The 11989-nt window shown below is 53.8% G+C and overlaps 4 protein-coding genes across 4 annotated transcripts; 1 reads left to right on the top strand and 3 right to left on the bottom strand.

The window, feature by feature from the left end:
• Window positions 1-165: 165 nt before the first annotated feature.
• CLAFUR5_01510 (Calcium-channel protein cch1) lies at window positions 166-6768 on the bottom strand (the record flags this gene model as incomplete). Its single annotated transcript, XM_047900658.1, has 1 exon — window positions 166-6768. The coding sequence occupies one exon, from the start codon at window positions 6766-6768 to the stop codon at window positions 166-168; it is 6603 nt and encodes a 2200-aa protein (XP_047756596.1).
• Window positions 6769-7882: 1114 nt separating this feature from the next.
• Window positions 7883-8818, top strand: CLAFUR5_01509 (uncharacterized protein; the record flags this gene model as incomplete). The annotated part of the gene is made up of 3 exons (XM_047900657.1): window positions 7883-7996; window positions 8062-8726; window positions 8791-8818. 3 exons carry the CDS (start codon window positions 7883-7885, stop codon window positions 8816-8818), a joined length of 807 nt encoding a protein of 268 aa, XP_047755509.1.
• Window positions 8819-8851: 33 nt separating this feature from the next.
• CLAFUR5_01508 (uncharacterized protein) lies at window positions 8852-9603 on the bottom strand (the record flags this gene model as incomplete). Its single annotated transcript, XM_047900656.1, has 2 exons — window positions 8852-9100; window positions 9154-9603. 2 exons carry the CDS (start codon window positions 9601-9603, stop codon window positions 8852-8854), a joined length of 699 nt encoding a protein of 232 aa, XP_047755508.1.
• A 298-nt stretch (window positions 9604-9901) lies between these two features.
• CLAFUR5_01507 (Solute carrier family 40 member 1) lies at window positions 9902-11611 on the bottom strand (the record flags this gene model as incomplete). Its single annotated transcript, XM_047900655.1, has 5 exons — window positions 9902-10192; window positions 10244-10728; window positions 10779-10943; window positions 10996-11211; window positions 11266-11611. The coding sequence occupies 5 exons, from the start codon at window positions 11609-11611 to the stop codon at window positions 9902-9904; spliced, it is 1503 nt and encodes a 500-aa protein (XP_047755513.1).
• Window positions 11612-11989: the final 378 nt, after the last annotated feature.

The following is an 11989-nucleotide window of genomic DNA, read 5'->3' as shown; positions in this document are numbered from 1 at the left end:
TCGTCCATCAGGCGACGAATCCTCGCTTTACCAGGTCCGCCAGGGTATCTCTCGACCATTGCTCCATGGTACTCATAGCAGACATCTATTGTACCACTCTCCCCATAGTACACCACAAACGCCGTTGACCCCGTATCTTCGAACCTGACCTCTGCATCCAACGTCTCATGATGAAGGCCTGCGTTGGTCATCCGGGCGTTTTGTCGTGAAGCTCCTCCTCATCGACTGCCCCCACGCGCTGTCCTGGAACATGCCCAGCATATCGTGTTGACTGACTGCGCTGTTAGCCCGACTTCGGGCTGCTGAAGCATCTGCATCGCTCAATCCCGGGCTACCTGGAGGAGAAGGCCTGGCAACTCCTTCCATGGCAGCTGCGAAATGCCAATCTGGCTGTATGCTGCTGCTTGAAGCAGTTGGACGATGTCGAGGAGACAGATTGAACCCTTCACGCGTGGGCGATGCGACAGGCGAAAGCTGGATCGAGCTGCTTCTGTCCCTAAAAGCCGTGTTTGGGCTTGAATCGCCTGGTGGTGCGCGTCCAATGCCTAGCGCCTCCGCAGTGTCATTCGGATTATGGTCAACGGGTGTCACACTCACGGCAGGGACGTCGACTTTGCGAGCTTGCGTAATGTCGTCGCCACCCTCATCTTGTACCAGGATTTCAGGCACGCCAAACGAGGGTATCATCGTCATGCGCGCGTCCTTCTTCGCATCCAAGTGTCGCTTGAATTTTCTCGTCCAGTAAAGCGTGTCGAAGAAACCAACAACGATGTTACGGTTGACTGCCTCTTCCACGCGCTGTAACCTTGCTCTTCGTCTCAAGAATTCTTCCAGTCGCAGACTCTTGTTGTCATTAATCACTTTGTAATGCGCCAGAATCATCAGCAGCGCATTGAAGGCGATCCCGCGATCAGGATCTGCCGACACCAGCACCTCTTCGTAGAACGTATTCATGCGTGCTCTGCGCCTTTGGATCTCGCCCACTGGGAGCTCGGCCAGTCGTCGGTTGAGTTTGGCGAGATCGATGTCCGGGTTCGATGATTCTCCATCAAGAGGCAGTTGTGAAGCCCTCCTGGGGCCCACTCTGCAATCGTTGATCAAGTTGCTGATGGTAAAATCGCCGTCGTAGATACGCATCTCGAATATGCCTGAAAGCTCACCCAGAAACCTGGGAAACACATCTTTGGAGATGAAGCCTGTGCCGTTCGGATCATACTCTGCCCATGCTTGCTTGAACCGGCGGATCTCCTCCCGGCTGATGATCGATAGGCCACTGCTTCTCTGGTACACGTATGAGAAGCTCTCGTATATCAACGAGATGAACAAATTCACGAAAATGTACATGCTGATGATGTTCCAGGACACAAAAAGCGCATATGCCCACTGCTTGCTTCCGCAGTCACCTTCGTAGTAGTGCTCTGACACGGTGCAGTAGGGGGGTTCGATGTTGGCAAAATCCATCATGTGCTGATTCCAGCTCTCACCAACACTCATCTTGAATAACAGGATCAAGGCCTTGGGCACTGTCCGGAAATTGACGTTGTCGCTCTCATTCGGTCCAAAGCGCGTCAGGCCGAAGGTCTGCGTGAAGGCTATGGCGTACACGAGGAAGAGCACGAACCAGGTGGCCAGCAGATTTGCGATCGCGCTAAAACTCGCCGCTGCCGTTTTGAAAAGCTGGTCCAGCTGGTTGTTGCGTGGAATCAGCAGCAACGCGACTGCTACCAGGAACAACTTATGCGTCTGGGCGTAGACGCCGTTGCTCAGATCTCCAAACACAACGATGGAGGTGACCATGGCACCAAAAACCACCACGATTGAGTACATGTCCCAAGCACTCTTTCGAAATCGGAACCAGGATAAGCCAGCTATACGGATGACAATGTTGGCAATGTAGAACAGCATGAAGATGAAGAATATGCACATCCTCGTGAGGGCCCAAGCTTCCGGTTCTGGATACCATTCCAAACAGAGCAAGATAAGATGGGCGATCAAAATGCCTGTGATGCTTCGTTGCCAGCGGCCATTCTTGGTCACTGCACGGCGATAACACCATTCTTGCCATGACAGTCGCCGTTTCTGCCGATTTGGCCGTTTCGATGGTGCCACCTGACGTAGGAGCTTGCGTAACTCGAGCCATGACCGCTGGTCTGAGGTCAGGAAAGCGACCCCAGTCTGTTCAGTGTAGTTTCGCATGAACACTGAAACGAACAGCGTGAGCACGAAGACCGCGCCAAGCAAGTTGAAGAGCACGAAGAAGACCGCATTGCCTTGGGATGCGAACCATGCTGGCTGAGTAAACACGCCAGTGATCGATTGTGCGCTCCACATAAGGTCGACCCAGCCTTCTTGCGAGACGACCTGGAACAAAATGAAGAGAGCGTCACCAAACGAATCGAAGTCGTAAGCGTAGTTAACGGGTGCGACTCTCCGAGGGGCGAGCATGTCGTATCCAATTGGGGAGAAGACCGACTCACCAACACAGTCGGTGAGATTGTGCACATCGTATTCCTGCCAGTCGTTGCACCATGCCATCTTTCCCGCGAAGAGGTTCAGACCATAGATGGCGAAGGGTATGAGCAAGCTCAATGAGACAAAGGCGGCACTGAGGACTTTCCAGCCACCCAGTACGATTACTGAATGGAACGTGTCTCGTGCGCTGTCGCTGACGTTTAGCAGCCTCAGCGCCCTGAAGGCTTTGAATGCGCCAACCGCCCGCGAGCCACTGCTAGGGTCGTATAGGGAGGTTATGACGTTCACCCAGAGCGTGACAAGCACAACGCCATCGATGAAACCCCAGGAGCTGCGGAAGTAGGCACATGGTGTGAACCAGAAACCGTCTGCGATAACCTTGATGATGGCTTCCACGGTGAAGAGGGCCGCAAAACCTATGTCGGTGTACACGAACCAATTATATTTGTCGCTTGCATCGGGATATTTCTTGAAGTACTCCAACTGGAAGAGAGGTGTAGTGACGCAGGCAAGCAGAACCATGCCGACAATAGCTGCGTATATGAAAGCCGAGAAGGAATACCAGATGGTTGGATTTGGTTGCACACCCTGGATGCGATCGCCGCGGCCAGGCCCAACAATGCGCATGCAGAACTTCCGAAGCGGGTTGTCGGGACTGAACATGTACAGCGAGACATTGTACTTCGGATGACGGCGAAGAAATTCTCGCTGAGAGACCTTGCGTTGCTCGGCGGCACTAACGACTTCTTTGGCCAGAGCTCGAGGATCAAGCTCTTCGTACGGCTTGGTCAACTGCAATCGAGAATAAAATGGGTTCGGTTCGCGATCGAGCAGGTGCTTCGACAGCTTCTCCTTTAGCCACTTGCCCCAGCCAGCCGGCTGCTTAACCAAGTTGAGAGTGGACGCAGACAGGAGATTGTTAGTTCCGGTACGTTTGAGCTGCCCATCATCGTCCATCTGCTCGTCCAGGAAGTCTCGTACAACAGCGTCCTTCAGCAACATCTCCGTGGCTGCTGATCCAAAATCCAGCGGGTCTTGCCGTTTCACCATGCCGAACTTGAAAATCGTCGACAGCGAGAGGGTACCACCACTGTTGTTACCAAGTTCTTTCCGCTGGAGGAACATCCTGACCTGCTGCATGCGCTTCTGATCTTCCGAGACGTCAAAGTTTTCTTGAATGACAGCAATGAACATGTTCAGGACAATGAAGTTGGCTAGAATGAACCAGATGATGAAGAAGGTGGCAGCTATCCAAGCGGTGCCGTATTGCTTGTCGAATCGCGCCACGTTGTACATGACCGTGGTCCAATTTTCACTAGAAAGGACCTGGTACATGCCGAGAAAGGCGTTGAAGATCGTGGCGAAATTGACCTGAATGTAGTTGCCCTGATCGTCGAGTATTGGAAGCTGGCCCCGAAACAGTTGTGCTGCAAATATGGCCGCGAGGAATGTCAAGAGGAACACAAATAGGATGAGGTTAGCCACACCAGAAACGTGTCGCAATACGAGCATGATAAGGTCTCGCGTCATCTGGACTGCCAGAACCACGCGGTAGATGCGCAGTATCTGAAATACTGTGAGCCATGCGTATGGCTGGCCGGAGTTCCGAATGGGTGGCAGCTGGATGATCGTGGTCATGATCGCGAGGAAGAGATCGAACCAGTTTCGTCTGTGGTGACGGAAATCTCGCCAGTCGGAGATGAAGCGAAACACAATCTCGAAGACTAGGACGAAAGTTACGATCAGCTCTACCCAGAAGAGCAGCTCTTTTGTGAATTTCCCCATGGTATCTGTCCGCAGACTCTGAACGACCAGATCGAAGACGATGATAACGATCCAGACCCAGTAGCATTTTTGGTAGGCACGTTTGATCGCTGACACGGGTGGCTGGCGCTTGACGGCCCCGTCCGCACTTTCAGTATTACTGAGAGCCCCTTCAGCAGGTTCATCTTCGGCCATGAAAGCGCTGCTCCTGCTCTCTTCGCGGATGACCTGGAAGGAAGCTGTGATGACGGCTATCAGCAGCGAAATCAGCCAAAAGGTCAGGAAGATGATTCCGAAGGCGAAGAAAAGAGCCGCGGCGAGGTAATCCGAATCAGTCAGGAAGTACATGATGTCTGTAAAGGTGTTCGAGGTCATGATCACGAAGACCAATTCGGCAGACTGGAAGATATTGTCGAAGCTGATCGTAGCATTGTATGGATTCGTGCCTTCCAGGCAAAGCGAGCCTTGCGGGCATAGAACGCCTTTGTGTTCAGTAGTGCCAGGTGTACCATCTGACTTCAGCCATGGCATGGCCGTGCCATTGTCTGAGAGATAGCCGCCGCAAAATTGGAAATTTCCTGCAGGCGGTGGTTGGTCCTGAGTGTTGTTCCCGACCCCAGCCGGCCCAATATAGGTGCATTGTCTGCGCAGACTAGATTTGAAGCTCTGCACTCCCACAATCGAGAACAGTAGCCAGAAGAATCCAATCAAGAATGCTATGTTGATCAGCATCGGCGCCGCCCGCTTCAGACTACGGAGGATTACGGACGTGCCGCTGGTGATGCCCAGGAGTCGCAATATGCGAAGACAGCTCATCATCCGGAAGACGTACAGCTGGTGCTGATACTCTATCCCCGCGGAACCCAACACGAAGCTGATCCAGAACGACACCACGGCCACGAAATCAAGACGATTGAAGGAATGTCGCAAGAAGGCGCGATATGCGAGGCGCTTTTTCTGTGCCTGTCTCGAACCGCCAGGGATCTCGTCGATATCATGAGTCGTAAAGGTTCGGAGCAGAGAGTCTGGTGCTGGTGCATGAGGCTCTATGACCTGCTCGTGCAGGCCCTTTTTCGAGTCCTTACGATGCAGCGCGAACATGGCATCAGCTTTTTTCTTGAGTGCCTCCCTGATCCCGATGCTTCGATCTATGGTGCTGTACTCTGTAGGATTGAATAGAAAGCCCGAAACCACGATTTTGATTCCTATCTCGATGGTATAGACGATGAATATGCTCAGAATCAGCCAATCGCTCCAATTGTTATCCCAGTTCTGGGGCCGCGGATCCAGGTAAACATTTGGCGCTGACTCAATTGCCAGGACGATGGTTTGGATAACAATGAGAACGAGAATGACCGGCTCCACGAACGGATGCACGAGGAATTCCAGAAGTGACTGCCGAACCCTGCTGTCCTGAGAGAACAATCCAAGTGACTTGCCCCTCAATGGGTTCCGGTCGCTCGGGGGAAGCTGAAGAGGTGGGCTTGAATCTTCGACGATTGAAGGCCGTTTCTCGCTCGCGGGGGATCGAGGAGGCGCTGTGCCGTCCAAGGCAGCCTCGTTGAGATCTTCCGGCGGCGGTACAACCGATTTTCGTGGCGTAGTTCTTTCCACAGGCTCGGTCTCGTTACTCAGATTCACCACACGCTGGGACATCTTCCGAAGCATTGTGCCTGTTCGCTGCAAGGGCGACTCGCCTAAGGGAGACAGGTATGTGCCCCTGCTTGACGGTGTTGCGCTGAGATCTGTCAAATCATCGCCTAGTCTCGAATTGCCTCTTGAGCGTCCGCTCTGCCCAGATGGAGACGCCCCAAAGCGTACACTCAGGCCACTGAGTGCTGAGCCTGCCCTGCTCCTTTGCCGGTCGTGACGCTGACCCGTGGGTGTGTTCTGCACCTCCACAATTGATGGCCGAAGCCTCGATGAGTCTGTCAGCGGTACAGTGTCGTCCTCATCGGCAACTCCTGGAGAGAAGAAGGCGGGTCCATCGTCTAGCTGCACGGAGACCATATCATCTGCGCTGCGTCGAGTCTGAATCGGAGGAAGGCTGTCCAAGGTCGCACGAGAGGATCGTGAGGGCGTTGGCGGTGTGTCGTCTATGTCATCATCGTCGTCCAGGTGGTCTGATGAGACGTGCTGTAGTCCTGCGAATCCGATGGCACTCTGGAACGCGCCTCTATCCGCGATGGGCGACAAGGGCTGTGTCTCGTCATCTTCGTCCGGTATGCGCTCGTGCTGGCCGGAGGGTGTCGTGACGAACGCGATCGTAGGGCGCGCTGCGTTTCGGGAGCCTGGTGTAGGAGAGCCTTCGTCTTGGTCGTGGATGGGACTGTACGGCGCCTGCCGTCTGTTACCCGCGCTTGATCGGCCGACTCTGAGGAAGTCTCGTCCACGATCGCTGAGAGTGCGGCGATGGGGCTCGTTCCTGTCCAGGCCTCCAGTCCGCTCAGAGGCACCATTGCTGGTGAGGGTCTGCAGTGGGATGGCATTGCTGGCGGACTGGTTGCGGCGATGCGCCGATTCATCGGCCATGGACTTAGCGGTCCTCGCATGCACGCCAGCTCGCGCCCGGGCTCGTCATCGGACTCGGCGTGTTCCAAGTTGCGGCGGAAATGTATGTAGTCTCTATGCCAGACCTGGACGCTGATGCCCAAGCAGCAGCGGCGTCCACGTTGTGTCCAAGCTCTTGCAATGCCACCGTGCGATCTGATGTCCCAAAGCGAGTGTATACGGTCGGCGCCTGTGATGAGGATGGCGTAGGCGTAGGCGTAGGCGTAGGCGTAGGCGTAGGTGTCGGGAGTGGGGTGTTGCCCTGTCTTAGAAATTGTGCGAAAGTCGAACGCGCCCTCCAAAACGATTGCATGTGCCACACCACACTACAGTCTCCATCAAAGGTGCGCCCGCGCTAGGGAAGCCGCTACCGAACACTCTGATTGGGGACCCTCGTTCTGCCCGTCCGTTCGGTGTGGAGAGTCCGCCGAGTTAGATGAAGCATGGTGTCGTCCCATCTTTCTCCTTGCCATGATCACGACCGTAGTATCGACAGGAGCTGTAGCTTCACCGTTGTGAACACGAAACATGCGATCACGACTACAGGGGGTGACTGGGAAAGTGCAAGCCGAGGAGACGTTACGCGAACCTAGCGCCGCCACACTAGTCTAGCCTGAAGACGAGTGGCAGTGCTCAGGGACCGGTTGCTGTGTGCACCGATTCGATGCCTCTACAGTACTGCACAGAAATGTTCGCAGAGCTGATGAGCTATCTCAAGGCTATCGACCAGCAAGCCTCACGCAACAGAGAAGACGCATAGGATGGCTTGACCCTGCTTGGCAGCCACCGTGATGAGATGCGGCTTGAGGGTGTCCAAACCGTCTGCTTAGGCCATGCGTACAGTGAGATGACAGACGTGCTGTCGCTCGCATGTACTATTCCGCGGCCACGGCAAGTATGATCACTGGACATACTGCTGTGATACATCGAATGCTGCGGCGTGCTCCGAAGGTTCGAAAAAAGTCATCAGATCCTGGCAGCACAGAGCTTCTCCACTCCCAGGAGCTATAACACCCAGCTTCAAATATGACGACCTACCTTAGACGTATATCACTAACAAACACGCAACCATTCGCCCAGTTACGTATCGGCCAACATGACAGCCATGGGCTCTCGCTATGAACGCTCGATCCTCGTCATCAACCCCAACACCACAACAGCCATGACTGAAGCTCTCCAGCCCCTCATCAAGTCCCTCAAGTATACCAGAGTCAGTACATATCTTCAGCTGCAAAGTGTTTCGATCCATATCACATAAAGCTAACAGCGCGCCAGACCCACTTCGAATTCTTCACCGCACCATCCGGCGTCCCTTCAATCAACAACGAAGACGACGCCGCCACCTCAGCCGCACATTGTCTACCCGTCCTCAAACCCCAGCTCTCATCCCACGACGCCTTCCTCGTCTGCTGCTTCTCCCAACACCCTCTAGTCCCCCAGCTCCGCTCCGAGCTTGCCAAGGTAGGCTCCCACAAACCCGTGACCGGAATCTTTGAGGCGTCAGTCTCTACCTGTCTGCAATCCATCAACACCTACGATTCCTTCGGGATCGTGTCTACGGGCTCACAGTGGGAGGAGATCCTCGGCGAGGCTGTGGCGAACCTTTTCGGTGTTGAGAAGCCGGAGCGGTATGCGGGAACGAAGACGACGGGGCTCAATGCTGATGAGTTGCATTCTACGCCCAAGGAGGAGGTTGATCGGAGGATGAAAGCTGCGACGAAGAAGTTGTTGGAGAGTGGTGCGAAGGCGATTTGTCTTGGGTGTGCTGCTATGTCTGGGTTGGATAGTACTGTGAGGGAGGCTTGCGTTGAGGCTCTTGGCGAGGATCTGGGAGGGAGGGTGAAGATTGTGGATGGTGTTGTGGCTGGGGCTATGTATCTGGAGGGTGCGCTGAGGGCTGGATGGGGCGATCCGCCGAGGAAGAATGATGATGATACTATGTAAGTGAAGCCACGCGGGATATATGGTGGTGGTGTGTGACGGTCGCTAACAAGTTCCTCGTAGGTGGGACCCGGAGCTTGAAATGATGTAGCGAAGACAATCATTTGTATTGCAATACTCGGTTCTACAAATTCAGTTCCGTGTTACCTTGCGCTTGAATCAAGTGGAACACATTCCTCTCAAAGACTTTCGACTCACCGACAGTCTTCTTCGACCATTCAGTCTGCGTGACCTGCTTGATCTGCTCCCCTGGCAACTCCTCCGGTTTACAAGCATATTCGTGCAGCGCTAAGAAACGTGGCGACTGTCCGTCAGTCCTTTGATATCTAGTACATCTTCTGTACCCCTTGCACATTCCCATCATGTCAAGATGCTAGCGAGAAGATTGGCTCATGGTGAAGAAAACAAAGTCTCGTAGCCACTCACTTGCTTGCGGTACCACTCATCGAACTCAACATCGTCCTTCGGCTCCATCGCAACACAAACAATCGTCTCGGCCCTATCCTTACCACTGCGATTCTCCTGCTGATACGCCTCATACGTCTGGATTTTCTCGTACCTTGTGAGGCCAAATTGAGTGTGATCGTTGACATCGTCCCCGTCAAAGGTCTGACTGGTTGTTATCTCCGCTATCAATCTCTGCATCAGCTCTGGGTCCAGCATCTCCGCATCATCAACAGGATATAAAGCTAGGTAGGGCAGCTTGGCATCTGGGTAGGCGTTCTTATATCTGAGAGCAAGCTTCGTGAAGTTTGCATTGTCGAACGCTAGGATGGCAGGAAGATGCTCCTCGTTGTAAACTCGGTTGTATTTCTCGTCGCTTGTTTTTGCTCCGTCGATAATGCTTGAGCCGACGAACATCAGTACTGGAGCCATGTTCGGCGTTGTGAAGCGACCAGTAGTACAGCGTCCGTGGTGTTGAGGCAGAGATGAGGTATTCGACCGTCAGTTCTGGCAGACCACGTCTTGAAGAGTCTGTATACTGGTGGCAACAATAGTACACCCATAGTAGCGAGCTGCATACATATCTCGGAAGTGGGAAAGCTTTTGTGTCGATTATCTCATTGATCCCGGGTTGAAACACATGTGGTGGAGCCGTATCTTATCTTTTCCGAACACTGTGCACCCGGCCAGGTGAAGAGGCTGGCTAAGCACGCAGTGAGAGGTACATTTCTTACTCGGTGCTGCTGTTTGGTATCCGTTGCCACCAATGATGGGGGTTTCTGTGCGGGCCTTTACGATCCACGCACTGCGAAAGGTGGATGAGATGACCCCTGCGAGCGCGCACGAATGTCGCGTATAATATGCCGGCAATTCCAACGGCAATAGCACTGACAGTGGCTGGGTACTTGAAGTCCGCTGGCCGAGGGAAGACGATGGTGCTGGCAAAGGCAAGCATTTCGAAGATGTTTTGCAGGGCGAACTCCTGGGACGAGAATGTCCCTCGGTTCTCCAGCTCAACTTCCTGACGATAAAATAAGCAAAGGTCGGTTATACACTTACGTAGTGGGCTTACCTCTTGTACGATGATCTGGGCACTGAGGTCGAAGCCCCAGAGTCCGACTCTGCTAGCGATGACTGCACTGACGGTGCCAATGGCAGTGTAAGCAGGACTGAGGTCGATCCAGAAGAAGGCACAAGCGATGGCGACGCAGAGTATTTCCCAGTTGATGAACCATATCCCAGCTCGTACAGGACCGATTCTTGCCATGATCTTTGGTGCAAACCAGGTGGCTGAAAGCTCGAACACAGCTGATACACCACGAAGAACACCAATCAGGCCGGACGACAGTCCGAGCGCCAGCAGATATGTGATCATCTGGCCAGCAAAAGACAAAACAGTAAGATACAACAGGGCGAGGGAGAACGAAGGCAAGAAAGCCGGGTGGCGGGCATAGGTAACGGCACCGGACACAGCCTCCTTGATTGTAGTCCATAGGTTGTGTTGGGAATGTGGCCTTTGACTTGTTGTCTTTGGGAGTTTGAGAGCCGGTACCATATCTGCGCACAAGTGTTAGCCTTCCATCGAGACCACCCGGGGGAAATCTTACTGTAGACTCTGGCTATAGCGAAGTACTCGACCAGTACGGAGAGAAGCGTCATAGCGCCAGTCACCAGTATAGCATACGAAGGCGAGGCGTTGTTGACGAACGCAATGGCGAGTGGGCCCACAAGTTTGCAGAAGAGGTCAATACGACGCATTTGCGAGTTTAGTACTTTTCCAAGTCAGCGATCAGTAGTTCAATTGAAGTGGGCTTCCAGACTCACGACGAAGCCTCTCATCATTTTCGCCTGCTACTGTCACGACCCAGTCCCGCTCCACTGCAATGGTGTTCAACACCCAGGCAAGCTTCTCTACGCAAGCAAGAGCAGATAATAATGCAAGCAACAAGGCAGAGAGCAGTTGATCATCGCGCAAATGATTAACATTCGCCATGAGAAAGAACAATATGCACGAGATGGTGACTGCAACGCGCTGGCCCACTATGCAAGGATATCAGAAGGTGTACTTAGCTGGACCTTTGAAGGTGAGCTTGCCTATAGAGAGCCGAACGACACGCAATCTGTTGCCAGTGTCAATGTAGGATCCCAGGTATGGAGATAAGATGGCAGCGGATGCTGCGCGGGCGAGAGCATAGATAGAAGCTGGCAATAGCGTGCGAGGGTATATCGTGGCTAGGAACAGGAAGGCACCGAATTCGAAGAGCCTCGAGTTCCATGTCGAGAGGAAGTGGGAGATGTAAAGTAGTCTTCGGGCTTTGCTATGCTCGCGTTCAGTGAGTCCAGATGTCTCGTCATCAGTCTCGAAGCGATTGAGGGAAGGCGGTCCTGGTTCATCAGCTTCGAGCAAGTGCTCTGCTGCTTCATCATGAGATGAGGCCATGGCAGTGAATGAAGCGACGTGGAGCGCAGGCCGCAGTAAGAAATGGAGGTGTATCAATGATCGTGAACAAGCAGGGTAACTAGAAGAGTACATGTATCTGCACGAGACGCGGATGGTGATCCGATCAAGCAGGGGTCTGGCTAGCGGGTCTTGGCTCCATCTCAGAGCGCGTCTTTCCATCACGAGCGACGAGCGTGCTCTCGACTTTCTGGCCAGGCACAATCGCTGCACCCTCGACCGCCCCATTCCACCTCCACCACTCCTCCACACCGACTCATTGACACATCTACACCATACGCGCGAATCGGCGACAACATCACTGCATGAGGTGGCGCGCAGACGACGTAGAGCCCTCACTCCTGGTGCAGCGCCGCCGCG

This window comes from Fulvia fulva, chromosome 1 (assembly GCF_020509005.1).
Source record: "Fulvia fulva chromosome 1, complete sequence".
In the NCBI taxonomy this organism is placed as follows: Eukaryota; Fungi; Ascomycota; class Dothideomycetes; order Mycosphaerellales; family Mycosphaerellaceae; genus Fulvia; species Fulvia fulva.
This window is presented reverse-complemented; position numbering and strand designations above follow the sequence as displayed.